The 17,275-nt window shown below is 31.9% G+C and overlaps 2 protein-coding genes across 8 annotated transcripts in view; one reads left to right on the forward strand and one right to left on the reverse strand.

The window, feature by feature from the left end:
* LOC132118538 (peptidase inhibitor 16) overlaps positions 1–17,275 on the reverse strand; it is a 157,288-nt gene that overhangs the window by 71,663 nt on the left and 68,350 nt on the right. The window lies entirely within an intron of this gene.
* The window catches only part of scube3 (signal peptide, CUB domain, EGF-like 3), a 99,311-nt gene that overhangs the window by 40,325 nt on the left and 41,711 nt on the right, over positions 1–17,275 (forward strand). For all 7 annotated transcript variants that reach the window (XM_059528440.1, XM_059528439.1, XM_059528434.1 and 4 more), the window contains exon 4: positions 6,745–6,879. In XM_059528440.1, coding sequence (XP_059384423.1) covers positions 6,745–6,879 — 135 coding nt within the window. The remainder of the gene's footprint in view (positions 1–6,744; positions 6,880–17,275) is intronic.

Genomic DNA, 17,275 nt, shown 5'->3' on the forward strand with positions numbered 1-17,275 from the left:
TTCCTGACACATTAATTTGATGGGACCCCACTACCCTGATTTTACTGCTACAACAATAAAACCGCACATTATGACAATGCATTTTTCCTTTTGTACTTGGAATACATGGAATACATTTCAGGCCTTTGTAACTCTGCTACATTCTGTAGCCACACCCACATGACATCTGATTGGTTCAGAATCCTACACTGCACATATTAAATACCCAGCATTTTATTTTATTTTATTTGAATTTTTCAATCCAATTAATTACATTATATGCTGTTTAATTATTGTAATAATTTATTTATTTACTATTTATAAATATGATGATGATTGTGATGTTAATTTTATTGCTTTGTATTTCAATTAATGTATTTATTTGATACATTTCAATATAACAATTCAAATCATTTTATTTATTTGTTATTTTATTAATAACAAATAATTTAAAAGGAAATAATTAGCTCTTACGGTTGAAATGCTCGATCAAATTAATTACATGATATCCTTTTTAATTAATCTATTAATAATTTGTTTATTTTGTATTTATTATGATTTGTTATTAATTTTATATAAATTTATTAGTAGTAGTAGTAGTAGTAATTTGAATTTATTCCATAATTTAATGTTAATAACACACACAAACACATACATATTGATATATATCTTGTGTATAAAAACATAATTTTTTTTGCTCCTCCCAAAAATTCAGTGCTGAAGATTTACTGATAAAATTTCCTGTTATGACAATGCATTTTCTTTGCATGCTTGCAATGGAATACATTTCAGGCCTTTGTAATTTTTACATGTTTGGTAGCCACGCCCACAATAACATTGAACATCTGATCTGATTAGTTCAGAATCCTGCATGCTTAGATTAACTTTGTCATTTTGTACGGTATTTTCACTTTCTGAAAGGACAGAATTTGATGCTGATAACTTCATGTCACAGTTGTTAAATGGTGGGAATGTGAGTCTGTCTTTGTATGTGTGTGTGTGTGTGTGTGTGTGTGTGTGTGTGTGTGTGTGTGAGAGAGAGAGAGAAAGAGACCGAGAGAGAGTGAACATGGGTGCTGGGAAATGGTTATATTCCCCCCTCGGCTCGGCTGAAAATGTCCTAGATTGGAAACTTTATCCCAAGGCCTCAGTGCATTGGACAAATAGACAGAAAATGAGTTTCGCATGAGGGTTTATTAAGCGTGAGCTTGTGTATACAGCAGGCTGACTCTAATGAGACGTATCTGAGAGAGAGAGATCAGGTTGCAGTCTCATCCTCAGAGAGGCAGACAACACACAGAAACGTCTCGAATGAGAACAAACACTCACACGTTTGTCAGTTTGACGGCTTGTGCCCTCATAGGACAGAGTTTTAGTGGTAAGTGGGTTAAACTCGACTCAACACCTGCTGTCATTGATACTAAAGTCTCTCATGCATTAGACTGAGACAGACAGACATAATCTACGTATAATATGTTTGTTTGTTTTTTGTTTATATTAAGTTTTATTGTTATTGAATTAATTATTTTTTTATTTATCGTAATAGATCGGCAGAATAAACTTTTGAGAAACAAATTAATATTAGTATTTATAATATTAAAATAATGTTATATTGTATTGTATTACATTTATTTATTATTTGTCTATTATCTTCAAAAATGTCTTTCAGTGCAATACTGTACATTCATTTACAACAACAAAACTTTAATAAATAAATAACATTGTAACTATAGTTTCCCAAAACACTATATACAGATACTGTTACCAGAATAAGACTCCTATAGCCTAGTATTATCCACCACAGTCATCGGAAAATAAAACAAAATCACAGGAGGATTCAGCAGAGTCTGACATTATTTAAAGAATATCCAGGATTAATGTATTATGATTTTACAGTAGTAACTAAATATAATATTTGGTGATATCATAGTAACCACAGGACAGTTTTAAAATAGGCTTAAAATCTGCATCAATCAAAGACAGACTAATCTCTGAATATAAGCAAATAATTCAGACGTCATGTTTATTTAAGATCAGTCTGAGTTCAGGAAAGGCCCTGATGTCACTTAACAGCATACTGCAGGTTAAAATGTATTGGCTTTTAATCAGGCGTTGAACGATCAGTTTGTGTAACGATCCATAAATCCCAAAAGACGATGAGTCTATCAACACAAGCGGCTTTGTTTATCTATCACGGTGAGACTTTGCATTGACTATTTGACTTTTTTTTATACTGAACTAATGATATGTTCTGTCCCCTAACCCTCATGCTATCCTCTCTGCATTTTAAGACATTACTTAGTATGTTTATTAAGCTGTTTCATTGCAAAGCAGAGTTGTCAACAACATCAACACCAACTGAGCTGATGCAAGTTCTCACAAGCAGGTCCACAGTAATTGTAAGCCAGAGCGTACAAAGTGAAAACTCACACAGACTGGCAGAATGAGAAACTGCATGAAATCACCAGTATGTACTGATTAATGATCTAACGGCATCTGTTTCTGAGGCGAGTCACATGTCAACATCACGAATGGACATCAGAGCTGTGATAATGTGAGCAAAAACATGAGAAATGTAGCTGTGGACTGTTTAGACTGAGGAAGAAAAACAAACAGCGGGGATGGGATGTTCAGATTCATGATATTATGCCCTAAAATTTGCTTTTTATTAAGATTTGTGCACAAAAGTGACAATTTTTCACTCTACCTTCTATATGCAAATGATTGGCTGCTCCCTTTGCATGGGAAATGAGTAACAACACAATCAAATTTGTAGTTGTGATGATTTCTGAACAAGCAATTTTTGCAGTTTTGTTTCAATAAATGCTTTGAATTGTTATAGTTAAAATATTAGTTATAATGTACGTATATTTCAGTTTTTCATAAGAAATTCATATTTTTATACACCAAAGATACACTACATTGATCGAAAGTGACATAAAGTTACAAATAATTTCTATTCCATATAAATACTGTTCTTTTGAAGTTTCTAGTGTTGAAAAAATATTGATACACCAAAAAAAAAAAAAAAACTGTTACACCACCGTGGTACTCAATGCACATTTTCTATTTTAAAAAAAATGTTTTATCATCAATCAAGTTATGGTTAAACTTAAAAGACTTAACAATGTGTGTACATTATGGAGCGCATCAGAAAGGTGTGCAATGACAGTATATTAATTAAATTTTTGACAAATATATATATATATATACAACATTACAACATTTACCTTGAATTGCGAGATGTAAAATCAGAATAGTTAGATATAAAGACTAAATTATAACAAAGTCAGAATTGTTCGACATAGAGACTAAATTATAAAGTAAAGTCAGAATTGTTAGAAATAAAGTCTAAAATGTAAAGTCAGAATTATTAGATGTAAAGTCAGAATTGTCAGACGTAAAGTCAGAATTGTTAGATGTAAAGTCAGAATTGTCAGACGTAAAGTCAGAATTGTTAGATGTAAAGTCAGAATTGTTAAATGTAGTTACAATTATGAGACCTGAAGTTAGAATTGTTAGATGTACAGTCAGAATTGTTATATGTAAAGTCAGAAATGAGAGATGTAAAGTCAGAAATGAGAGATGTAAAGTCCGAATTGCTATATGTAAAGTCCGAATTGTTAGATGTAGTCAGAATTGAGAGACCTAAAGTCAGAATTGTTAGATGTAAAGTCAGAATTGAGATACTTAAAGTCAGAATTGTTAGATGTAAGGTCAGATGTGTTAGATGTAAAGTCAGAATTGAGAGACCTAAAGTCAGAATTGTTAGATGTACGTAAAGTCAAAATTGTTAGATGTAAAGTCAGAAATGAGAGATCTAAATTCAGAATTGTAAACGTAAAGTCAGAATTGTTAGATGTAAAGTCAGAATTTTTATATGTAAAGTCAGAACTGTTAGATGTAAAGTCAGAACTGTTAGATGTAAAGTCAGAATTGTTATATGTAAAGTCAGAATTATTAGATGTGAAGTCAGAAATGAGAGATGTAAAGCCAAAATTGTAAACGTAAAGTCAGAATTGTTAGATGTAAAGTCAGAATTGTAAATGTAAAGTCAGAATTGTTAGATGTAAAGTCAGAATTGTAAACGTAAAGTCAGAATTGTTAGATGTAAACTCAGAATTGAGAGACCTAAAGTCAGAATTGTTATATGTAAAGTCAGAATTGTTAGATGTAAAGTCAGAATTGAGAGACCTAAAGTCAGAATTGTTAGATGTAAAGTCAGAATTAAGAGACCTAAAGTCAGAATTGTTAGATGTAAAGTCAGAATTTAGAGACTTAAAGTCAGAATTGTTAGATGTAAAGTCAGAAGTGTTAGATGTAAAGTCAGAAGTGTTAGATGTAAAGTCAGAATTGAGAGACCTAAAGTCAGAATTGTTATATGTAAAATAAGAATTGTTATATGTAAAGTCAGAATTGAGAGACGTAAAGTCAGAAATGTTAGAATAAAGTCAAAATTGTTAGATGTAAAGTGAGAATTGTTAGATGTAAAGTCAGAATTGAGAGACGTAAAGTCAGAAATGTTAGAAGTAAAGTCAGAATTGAGAGATGTAAAGTCAGAATTGTTAGATGTAAAGTCAGAAATGTTAGAAGTAAAGTCAAAATTGTTAGATGTAAAGTCAGAATTGTTAGATGTAGTCATAATTGTTAGATGTAAAGTCAGAATTGTTAGATATAAAGTCAGAATTGTTAGATGTAAAGTCAGAATTGTTAGATGTAAAGTCAGAATTGCTAGATGTAAAGTCAGAATTGTTAGATGTAAAGTCAGAATTGCTAGATGTAAAGTCAGAATTGTTATATGTGAAGTCAGAATTGAGATCTAAAGTCAGAATTGTTATATGTGATGTCAGAATTGAGAGACCTAAAGTCAAAATTGTTAGATGTAAAGTCAGAATTGTTAGATGTAAAGTCAGAATTGTTAGATGTAAAGTCAGAATTGCTAGATGTAAAGTCAGAATTGTTAGATGTTTAGTCAGAATTGTTAGATGTAAAGTTAGAATTGTTAGATGTAAAGTCAGAATTGTTATATGTAAAGTTAGAATTGTTAGATGTTTAGTCAGAATTGTTAGATGTAAAGTCAGAATTGAGAGACCTAAAGTCAGAAGTGTTAGACGTAAAGTCAGAAGTGTTAGATGTAAAGTCAGAATTGTTAGATGTAAAGTCAGAATTGTTAGATGTAAAGTCAGAAATGTGAGAAGTGATTTGAATTGCGAGATGTAAGATATAAATTGCGGAATTGCGAGATGTAAGATATAAAGTCTAAATTAAAATATATAATCAAAATTGCAAGTCATTGGACCCTATTTTAACGATCTAAACACTAAGTGTAATTCGCACGGTGCAGGTGCACTCAGGGCGTGTCCAAATCCACTAATGGGCGTAAAGTTCAATAAACCAATCAGTGTGTCATCTCCCATTCCCTTTAAGAGCGAGATGCGCTCGCGTCAGGGCGGATCACTATTTACATGTTGGAATTTGTTGGTGGAAGAGTTGAACGCTTCTCAAGCGAAGAAACCGATCTGCTCATACACGAGACTAAAGCGCGCGTGCAGATCATCTACGGGACAAGCAGGAATACAGCAAAGCTTCCTGAGGTGAAGAAGGCGTGGGATGAAGTAACAGTGATTGTGTCCGCGTAATACGTAATATGTAACATTATAAAATACACTGACTTATTAAACACACTGATTAAACTGAGGAGTTCAACGAGTGATGTTTTGCTGAAATTACCTGTTAAGTAGCCAGTCAATCTTTCAGTCGTCTGCGTTGGATGCAGGCTTTCAAATAGCTCCATGCGATGAGTCAGTTAATATATATGTGTGTGTATTGGCACGATTGTTCAATTAATTAGCCAATTTCATTCAACATTATAAGTCATGTCATGAATTTCAAATAGGTAGCCTAATTCTAATACACGCAATGACTATCCATCATTACATTTTTATATTTATGTAGCCTACACAATAATATTCTTTTATCCTGTAATCCTTTTTTTTTAATTTGGCATGTTTGTGTGATGCGCATCCCTGTGTGTAATAAGCAAAGTCAACACGCACTGTGGACCCACCCAGAGGCGCATTTTCTACCAACACGCTCTTTAAATAACAAAAAAAAATTGCGCCATTGACTTTAGACTTTAGACCAGCTTTGAGTTGGTCTATGGCGCAGTCTATTTTCAGCTCCTTAAAATAGCAATGCGCCTGAACACACCTCTTTTTTTAGACCAGCACGCCCATGGGCGCACAAATGGGCACAAATGGATTTGCTAATAAACGACGTGGTGCTGGATGGTAAAATGCGAACAGTGACGGACTGAAAATAGAGAACACACACTTGCACTGCGCCTTGCGTCGCATTGCGCTGGGTGTATGATAGGGCCCATAAAGTCTAAATTGTGATAAATAAAGTGAGAATTGTTAGGAGTAAAGTCAGATTTGTGGGATGTAAGATGTAAAGTCTAAATTATAATATAAGGTCATAATTGTCAGATGTAAAGTCAGCAATGCGAGATGTAAAGTCAGAATTGTAAGATGAATTTGTAAGATTAAAAGTTGCTGTTTTTGTATCTTTTTTATCCCATGGTCGAAACAAGCCTTCATACTTTAGAGACTTCTTTCAGAACCAAATCTTACAGCCCTAAACAGTGAATGGTAGCGGTGTTGTACAGTGTAGATGTATACATAATTAACAGGCATACTTGTAATCCCACAATTTTTATAATATGGCAATGTTTTTTACTCATCTGTTTATTTGTGTCTCCATCAGATGTTGACGAGTGCGGAGAAGGAAACGGCGGATGCCAGCAGGTCTGTGTTAACATGATGGGGAGTTACGAGTGTCGGTGCCGTGACGGATTTCTCCTGTCCGACAACCAGCACACCTGCATCCAGAGACCCAAATGTGAGAGCCTGATCATTACACACCACTAACATCATACTCTTACTCTCTGCCGGATGTAGTATGTATACTGGGCATGCTGGGCACAGTATGTGCATTTTGATTGACATAACAGATTTGTTTACAGTGCAGTATAATTCAGAGAATGTGGAATGTGCTCAACTTTATGAATGATCTGGAAAGTGTTTAACATCTCTATTTTGATTAATTAATTGATTGGAATATGAAAACTCCATACCTTAATTTTTATATTATAATCAAACAATTTTACATTTAAAAACAATTTAATATGCCAATGTACAACAACTATTTAATTAGCACTATTAAATGACTGGATTCCAGTCATATTCAATGTAATGAGGTCATGTGACACAACCAGTGATATTTGAATATTATTTATATATTATTAGGGTATTTATTAATATTTTGAGTCAACTTTTATTTTTATGGAAGTTTTACTTTTTTTTTAATTCTATCATTTTCATTTTTATGTTTTGTCATATTTATTATATATTTTTAATATATATCCAGCTTATTTTTTATTTAGGTTTTAGTAATTTTAGAACTTAAAACTACTTCCACTATTAAATATTTTATTGATTGATTGATTGAGGAAAATTTTGTAATTAAAGCTTTTTAGGTAATATTAACAACACTGTTGATGACAATATGAAATGCTATTGTTTTACTTTTGATTATTAGTCGTTATACAGTATTTGCTGCATAGGATTCAGTTAATAATAGGAACATATTTCATTCTGAACGCAGCCGTTATTTTTGTGCCGTTTACATCATGATTTAACAATGTCAGCAGTAAAGTGGCGTTCTTCTCAAAGCCCAATCTCAGGAGATGCTTTTGGCCGGCTGAACTCGTCAGTGTTTGCGTTTCATAAGCACACTGTTATTTGAGTCGTGGATCGTATGTTAAACGCTGCCCCTCTGATTCAAGGCCTTTATTGTTTCTATTCTGTTGGAAAGAGTTTGATAAATACCATCGTAATCCCTCATATTTCATGTTAATATTAGTTTTATTGCTGCCAGATTAAAACCTCTTGGACGGAGAGGTTCAGTCAGCATAAATCCTCAAACGCTTCGATGTGGAAACGCTGTACACTTCTGTTGTGATCGGCTGCGGATCTGTTTGCCATTACGTTATTGTTGCAGCACAATGTGCTTCAGATATCTGTGGTTTAGGAAGAGACGATGTTGGACAAGCCGACAGTGAGAGTGACGTAAATCATCGTCCCAGTCGGATAGCATGTGTAAACGACAACACATGAGATGAGAGGAATTGAGGTTCTGTACACCGCTGAATTATTTTGCATTAAAGCAGGGTTCTCCAAACTTGGGCTGGCGAGTTCATAATTGGTGCTCATTCAAAGATATAGTGTCAAAAAGTTATCTAAGTGTCATCTCAGTTAGATTTTAACATTCTTATTTGCTTTTGGTCTTTTTGTGCACAAGTTTGTTGTTATTTAGCAACATCTAATTATTTTATGATGGGGTTCCTTTAGTCTAATAATGAATTAAATCATAAAAATGTAACATGAAAATTATTTTACCATAAACATGCAATTTTGTTGTTAAATTATTAACTATTAATATTACTTTATGATTATTACTGAAATTTTTATACAGTTTAATATTATTTTGTGTATAATATAATAAAAAAAAACTTTAAACTGTTGTTCCCACTAACATTATTAAATATTATTATTGAAATATGAACTTCTATATTAATATTACTTCATTTTAATACTATTTAATATAATTATTTTACATTTCTAATATATTAATAAAAACTTTTAAACTGTTTCATGACCATTGGCCAACATTAGTGAACTGTAAACACGCAAATATTGTTTAATTTAAAAATTAATAAATGTTAAAAGCAGTGTTAATTTTAAATAGTATTATGTAATAGTATATGAAGTTATATTTAAAAGTTACAATTTTAGTAATATAAAACTTATAAACCATACTTCATTTTAAAACTATTTCAAATGAACATTGCTTTTATACATTTTTTTTTAATATTATTGTATTATTTTTTATTTTATTATTTTAAACTGTTTGAACGGAAACCAAGCACATAAAAAAATCAATCAAAATAAAACTTACTAAAATGATTAATGTTTTAATTGTTTAACTATGTGTCATGAGACCATTTACCAACATTAGAGAACTAAAAACATGCAATATTAATTTAATATTATTTAATTTCATGTTAATATAGTATTTAAAACTTAATTTTAATTTTAGTTCATTTTGAGCAAATTTGCCTTTATTTTTATATTTATAATAAATATTTTTATATGTTTTTTATTTATATTTATATTTCAGTTTGAGTAATTTGATATTATTTAGTCTTATTGTATTTCAGTTAGTTTGTTTATAGTTTTTTTTAACGTTTGAGTTTATTATCTGATATTTATTTATAGTGTTTGTCCTTGACTGCTAGTTCAAATTCATAATACAAACAAAAAAATATATTTTTTTAAACAATTGTTTACCTGTGTGTCATATGAAAATAAAACTAAATTAGAGAGCTGTGTACATGTAAATGTGTTGTTAAAGGATTAAAATATAAATATTATTGAATACTAATATATTCAATAAATATTATTATTATTTTTATAATTATTTTTACCAAATGTAAATGTTTTAACACTATAATTCCTGCATAAATGTTTGTTTAATTCAAAGATATTTTCATAAATTGGTAAATGCTTTGGCCTCAGATGTTGGAAGGAGAGGTACGGATTGATATAAATCCATGTCTAGCTTCTCGCTCAAGCTCGTTATGTCGGTGATCGCAGATAAAATTCAGACGTTTAGTTGCATGTTTGTTTTGCCTAGTCACTGTCTGCTTGTCTTCACAAACACTCTCAGATAGACGTGAAGCAGGAGGAAGTCGAGTGGTTTTCTGTCCGAGGCTGAGCACTGTTTTCATGGGAAGCGCTTCCTAATCATACAGACTAGTTGTGTCACGGACAGCAGGGAAATGCATCCTGGGGTCAAAGGTCATGCGTCCAATCAAACACTGCAGCACAGACTCATCTGAACTCCACCTTCAGACTCACGTCTTGCTCAGCATCCACTGCAAATCACAAAATACTGCAGAAGTAAAGCTTCTGTTGGGTTGATTTTAATTTCCATCGGTTTTTTATTTGTTGGAAATATCTGTGACAGTCTTCTCAAAGCATTTTCTCATTTAGGGTTGTGAGTTTGATTCCTTGATGTACAGTATTTTGTTATGTCATGTTCTAATCTCTGAGGGCATTTGCGTTTATATTTATGACATTTATGCCTTTGCTAAAATGTAACTTCTACTCGAGGCATTTTCTATGTTGATGTGCGTGGAGTTTCACTGGGAAGCAATCCCATAATAATTACTAGTGTTTTTAATTCTTTACCTGCATGTCATGTGAAAAATTAACCAACGTTAGAGAACTGCAACGTGCAAATAAGTTGTTAAATGATTGAAATATTAATATTATTGAATATTAACATTGCAGAAATATTATATATTTAATATTATTGTTATTATTTTAATTTATATTAATCAAAACTAATATTTGAATATTAGTATGATATTAATAAACAACATTTAATTGTAACCTAAATATTGACTGTTTGTTTTAGATTTGTTACTTTAATTCCTAATATATTATTGTTTATTTATTAAAATTATTTGTATATATATATATATATATATATATATATTTTTTTTTTTTTTTTTTTTTTTAGGGGTGTAACGGTACGCAAAAATCACGGTTCGGTACATACCTCGGTTTTAAAGTCACGGTTCGGTTCATTTTCGGTACAGTAAGGGAAAGAAATGCAAACATTAAACTGCAGGTTGTTTATTACTATAAACTTTTTTTAACAATTTGTTTACACTTTTTTAAAATACTTTTTAATAAAATATATATAAAATAAAAAAGAATAAGAAATAAAATACTGCTGCAAAGTTCACCACTAAATAAAATACTCTCAGTCTCAAACCAATATCATATAATAAAATATAATGAAAAATATAAATAAATAACTATGATTACAGTGCAGCATTACCAATCTCAGCTTGTAGGCCTGCTTATATTTAAAATATATATATAACTTTTTCCAAAGTGTAAAGTGCAGCATCAACAGTTTCAGTTTTTAGACCTGCTCAGATTTCGTTATTGCGTTGGACCGATCGGAATTAAGAGCAAAGGTCTGTTTAAATGCCGACGGGAGCTGCGTTTGAATTACAATCGTTTTTTTCCTAGTTGTAGTGATGTTCACACTCGCGTGATGCCTTTTGAAAACCTTAGGCCGGTGACACACTGGCATATTGCACCTGTCAAACATAGTCTATTTTGCCGTCAATACTGTTGATGGTGTCCTTTATCAGTCGGCTTTATATATATGCTTAATATGAAGATGACAAGATCCTGGTCTGTTGGCGCCCTCCCTCTATGTCACCTACAGTAGCAGCAGCGCGCCTGCGCCGCGTCAGGCACGATTCTGGTGTGTAAAGATACAGAAAACACGAACAGCCGCCATGCTACTGATACGCAGCCAGTGTGTCACCGGTGGCGTTTCTGCTGCGTGTCAGTAGCGTGGCGGCTGCTTCGCGCATAGAGGGAGACCGCCGACAGACCAAGATCTTGTCTTCATGACAACAATATCTATACTTCATGTTAAGCATACATATAAAGCCTACTGATAAAGGACACCATCAACAGTATTGACGGCAAAATAGACTATGTTTGACAGGTGCAATATTTGAAAATGGATAATTATTTATTTATGTTTTTAATTACATTTATATCTGAATTTATGTCAACCTATAGACTTTCAAACATCAAAATGTCATGAATTAATATGTATTTTTGTACAAAATTACATATAAACATACTTTCCTATTTTGCCTGGAAGCGCTTCCAACATGCTCGCGTGTCACGTGAAAAATAGGCGTCGGTTCTATTTCTAGCATGCACGCGTTTTCTTCGCGGCTCAGGCCGCGCCTGAGATGCACGTCTCACGCAAGCAGTCTGCAAGCTCTAACCTATTAACATGGGAGCTGAATTAAAAACGGACACGCCACGTGGCTGAGACGCTTGCACCACGCATCCAGTGTGTCGCCGGTGTTGTGCCCAATTTCGACCCCCTGCAGAATTACTACCCCCCTTGTTCAAGTCGCTACCTGATTGCCTAATCCTAACCCCACCCCTAGCCCTAAACCTACCAATACTATGGGAGTAATAATCTGGCGGGGGTCAGAATTCGGCACTACACCGGCCTTAGAATCAGCTGCAGGGCGGGATTTGCGCTGAACGTGGAGACTTCCGCCACTTAATATGTTCGTTTGGAAACACAGAAAATTTTCCGCCATTCCGCATTCGTTCAGCAAACAAAATATTGCATTCGGTCATTCGGTACACACGTGCACCGTACCGAAAGCCCTGTACCAAAACGGTCCGGTACGAATACATGTACCGTTACACCCCTGATTAATTGTTAAATTATTATTATTATTATTATTGAACATAACCTTTTTAAATATTAATATTACTTAATAATGCTAACCTTTTATATATTCGTAAAATATGAATATCAGTTAAAACTATTAATTATTAAATATTAACATTTAATAATAATATTTAAACACAAACTAATTCCTACATAATTTTACTTTAATAAAAAATGTATACTGTTTGAAAGAACACTAGCACACTACTGTAAAATTTAATATTTGATGTGAATTTTTTTTTATAAATAAACAATATGAATTAACATAACTTTTACAATTAATAATAATTTGTGAGAATATCAATTTTTAAAAATGTTATTTAATTTTGAAGAAAATAATCTATTTGTTTGTCTGTTTGTTATGTGTGAGAAGCATTGATTTTTTTGTCTTTTTTTAAGTTGAATTAAGAGTCTAGTTAGGCTCAACATAACCCCTTCATCAGTCTGTTCCCAGAATCTGAGCTGAACAAGGGTTATGTGTAGTGTGTAGTGATTACTAGTGTCTCAGTCTGATGGGTTTAGTTAGTAATGCATCACAGTCGCGGTTACCAGTCTAATGTGCTTCCCGTTTTCCCCACTTTCTCACACCTGCACAGTACACATAGCAAGTTCATGAATGTCAGCCCATGTGTTTTGTGTTGCAGCGCTCTGACAAATGTTTACCTAGTAATAAAATACTGTTTCCTTCGTCTGAAAGTATCGTTTGTTTGAGACTCAGGTGACTTACATGGGTATGAACACACACACACACACACACACACACACTGGACTGCTGTTTAGTGGATGTTTTTTTTCATAGCAGGAATGACAATTTATGCTTTTTTGTAGATTCCATGTTAATGTTAAGTAACATATTAACACACTGATTAAAATGTCTGTGCATTTGCAATATGAAACAACATTTGTGGCATATTTAACTTCTGTAATGGGATTTTTTTTATTTATAAAAAACAATATTCATTGGTGTTTTGAATGGAGAGGAGAGGACAGGGCTCTAAAATAGTGATGCATAATTAGTCCTGAATCGACTGAACTACACAAAAGATCCTTCAAACCATGTGTCTCGTTGAGAGATGTTCTTTCACCTTTATAAGTAATAAAATATATGATTTTCACCTCATGGATATTTAACCCGACGGACTTGCATTGGGCCATAAAATAATTACATTTTGCCAAAAAATATCTGGTCTTATTGTCCGCAATTTCTGGCATGAAACGACAAGGGACAATTAATGCAAAACAAATAACTATTTTTATTTCATGTTGATGATTCAAGCAACTGTATTTTTTTGTAATAATAATAATTATTATTATCATTATTATTACTGTTATTATTATTATTACAATTAATATATACGTTCAGTTTAAAAATCAACATAATATTTAACATACATTTTATTATTATCATTTTTAGTAATATAATTAATTAGCAAATCATATATATATATATATATATATATATATATATATATATATAATATTAATAATTTGCATATTTTCACATTTTTAGCTTTAATTATAATAATATTTATTATTATTAATATTATTATTAGAGCATCAAATACATTTCAATTATGACATTGATTTCCAACAATAATGATAAGTTAGTTTAAATGTCTATAGTGTTGCTTTCTTTTTTCATAGTTTCTTAGTTTTCAGTGAAAGTGCACTACAATTACTTTTAATTTTAATAATTATAGTAATAAAATTATTAATAATTATAACAATACTTTTAGTAATTATTATATTATACTACTTATTTATTTATGTTGCTCTTATTTATTTTATTTTTATATTTATTTATTTATTTTTATATACAATTTTATATATTACATTATTTATTCATTAAAAAAAAATAAATATATATATATATATATATAAAATAAGTCCCCCAAAGTCAGTAAAAAAAGAATTGTAATCTCACTATAAAACGAAATTTTTGGCATCTTCAAGCATGTCTGATATGCATGTGCAATGTTAATACACACATCCAATTTGATAAAAACCCCGGAGAGCTCTTGCAAAGAAAAAACTTGTCTAATGTGGTCATTCCAATCGCAAGTATCCCAGCGACTCAGGCTGGAGTTCACATCATTACGAAACCACGCGAGGATTGTTTCTGGAACGCATGCTGTACATAAATAAATGCATAATTGCTCGGCATCGAAGGTGCTCGTCACATGCAATTACAGCATTTCCAGGATTCTGTGCTGAAGGCCTGCACTGACCTGAACCTCAGTCCAGCCGCTGGAAACCTAAGACTGCTCACGTTCAGCTCGATCCCTTAGGTGTCAAACATCAGATGCTCAGCCTCATCAGACTGCTGTGGGCTGGAAAGATGAGCAGACGCAGCTCTGCCAAAGCTGAGATGCTTTTGATTAAATGCAATTCTATAACGGAGTCTAATCAAACCGAAATGCAAATGAAATATCTGTTTTCTCCTGTTCTATCCTTTTGGCCTTGTAGAATCAGATCTGGTGGTGTATTTGTGGAACGAACATAATTTGTGCTGTCTGGATAGATTACGCTCATCTGAATGTTGTTTCTGTGGAAGTGCTTGTGGACAGCAACCCTCCGCTTTATTTCCACTCTTTGGCGTTTATATCAACTTTTTTAATTGTAAATGCTTCGTTAGAATTGTTTAATTGTCTCGTGGCCTTAAAGCCTGTGGTTCGTGCGCAGATATTGACCTATGTTCACCTTCTCTGCCAGATTACAACGTCTGTCGTCCGTTGAGACGAGTGCTTTCAAGCGTTTTCTGAATTAACATATTTGGGAAATAAGTTCACTAATTTGTAATTTAGCATAAAACACATGTTCTGCGTTAGCAAAAGGTCTTTTCTTTTTTGACAAATGCTCAGTGTAATGAGCTGTTTTTGCTGGTTGTCAACCACAAGGTTTTTAGTTCCATATTCATTTTGTCATTTTTTTCAGTCAAACATATCTGAACATGTCTAAATGGAGTTTAAAACCCATGTTTGTGTGATAATGATGATGATGATTATAATTATTATATTTTTTGGCAATTTTTTTCATATATTATATTTGATCTCATTTGATCAAAAAAGATTATTGTTGTTTAAAGAGTAATAATAATAATGTTTCAACATAATATAATGCATAATATAATGTTTATTTTAAAACCTGTACTTATATGTTTGTTTTTTTATATTATTTTTAATTACTTTTTATTGCTGTATTTTTTTAGTAATTTCTTTTTCATATTTTATGTTTTATTTCATTATTTTATTTTATAACATTATTTATATAATATAATATAATTGGAGATAGATAGATAGATAGATAGATAGATAGATAGATAGATAGATAGATAGATAGATAGATAGATAGATAGATAGATAGATAGATAGATAGATAGAAAGACAGACAGACAGACAGACAGACAGACAGACAGACAGACAGACAGATAGATAGATAGATAGATAGATAGATAGATAGATAGAAAGACAGACAGACAGACAGACAGACAGACAGACAGACAGACAGACAGACAGATCGATAGATAGATAGATAGATAGATGGATAGATGGATAGATAGATAGATAGATAGATAGATAGATAGATAGATAGATAGATAGATAGATAGATAGATAGATGGATAGATGGGTAGATAGATGGGTAGATAGATGGGTAGATAGATAGATAGATAGATAGATGGATAGATGGAAAGATAGATGGGTAGATAGATAGATAGATAGATAGATAGATAGATAGATAGATAGATAGATAGATAGATAGATAGATAGATAGATAGATAGATGGGTAGATGGAAAGATAGATAGATAGATAGATAGATAGATAGATAGATAGATAGATAGATAGATAGATAGATAGATAGATAGATAGATAGATAGATAGATAGATAGATAGAAAGATAGATGGGTAGATAGATAGATAGATGGGTAGATAGATAGATAGATGGGTAGATAGATAGATAGATGGGTAGATAGATAGATAGATAGATAGATAGATAGATAGATAGATAGATAGATAGATAGATAGATAGATAGATAGATAGATAGATAGATGGGTAGATGGGTAGATGGGTAGATGGATAGATAGATGGGTAGATGGATAGATGGGTAGATGGATAGATAGATGGGTAGATGGGTAGATGGATAGATGGGTAGATGGGTAGATGGATAGATGGGTAGATGGGTAGATGGATAGATGGGTAGATGGGTAGATGGATAGATAGATGGGTAGATGGGTAGATGGATAGATGGATAGATAGATGGATAGATAGATGGATGGGTAGATAGATAGATAGATAGATAGATAGATAGATAGATAGATAGATAGATAGATAGATAGATAGATAGATAGATAGATAGATAGATAGATAGATAGATAGATAGATAGATAGATAGATGGGTAGATGGGTAGATGGATAGATAGATAGATGGGTAGATGGGTAGATGGATAGATAGATAGATAGATAGATAGATAGATAGATAGATAGATAGATAGATAGATAGATAGATAGATAGATAGATAAAAATATTATACAAATTATATTATAATTTTTTTTAATAATAATAATAATGTTTCATATATAACAGTATATATGAAGTATATTATTATTACTATAACAAATCACAGCAATAACAGTTTTATATTTCTTACAATAATTTTGATAATAGAATTTAAAAGTTGATCTTGACACATGCAGTCAAAACTACAATATTTATGTAAAAGTAGTTAAATGAGCACTAATATTGTTTATGATATCTTATATTAGATAGTAGTTTTGTTGATGAAAAAGACTCTGAAACCGGTTCCTCTAATGCTTTATAAAGTCTCAGGAAACGGCGGCAATATGTTATATTTATTTGCTCTTTTCTTTGTGTTCTAGCTGCAT

The sequence above is a fragment of the Carassius carassius genome, chromosome 37 (genome assembly GCF_963082965.1).
Source record: "Carassius carassius chromosome 37, fCarCar2.1, whole genome shotgun sequence".
Taxonomy (NCBI): domain Eukaryota; kingdom Metazoa; phylum Chordata; class Actinopteri; order Cypriniformes; family Cyprinidae; genus Carassius; species Carassius carassius.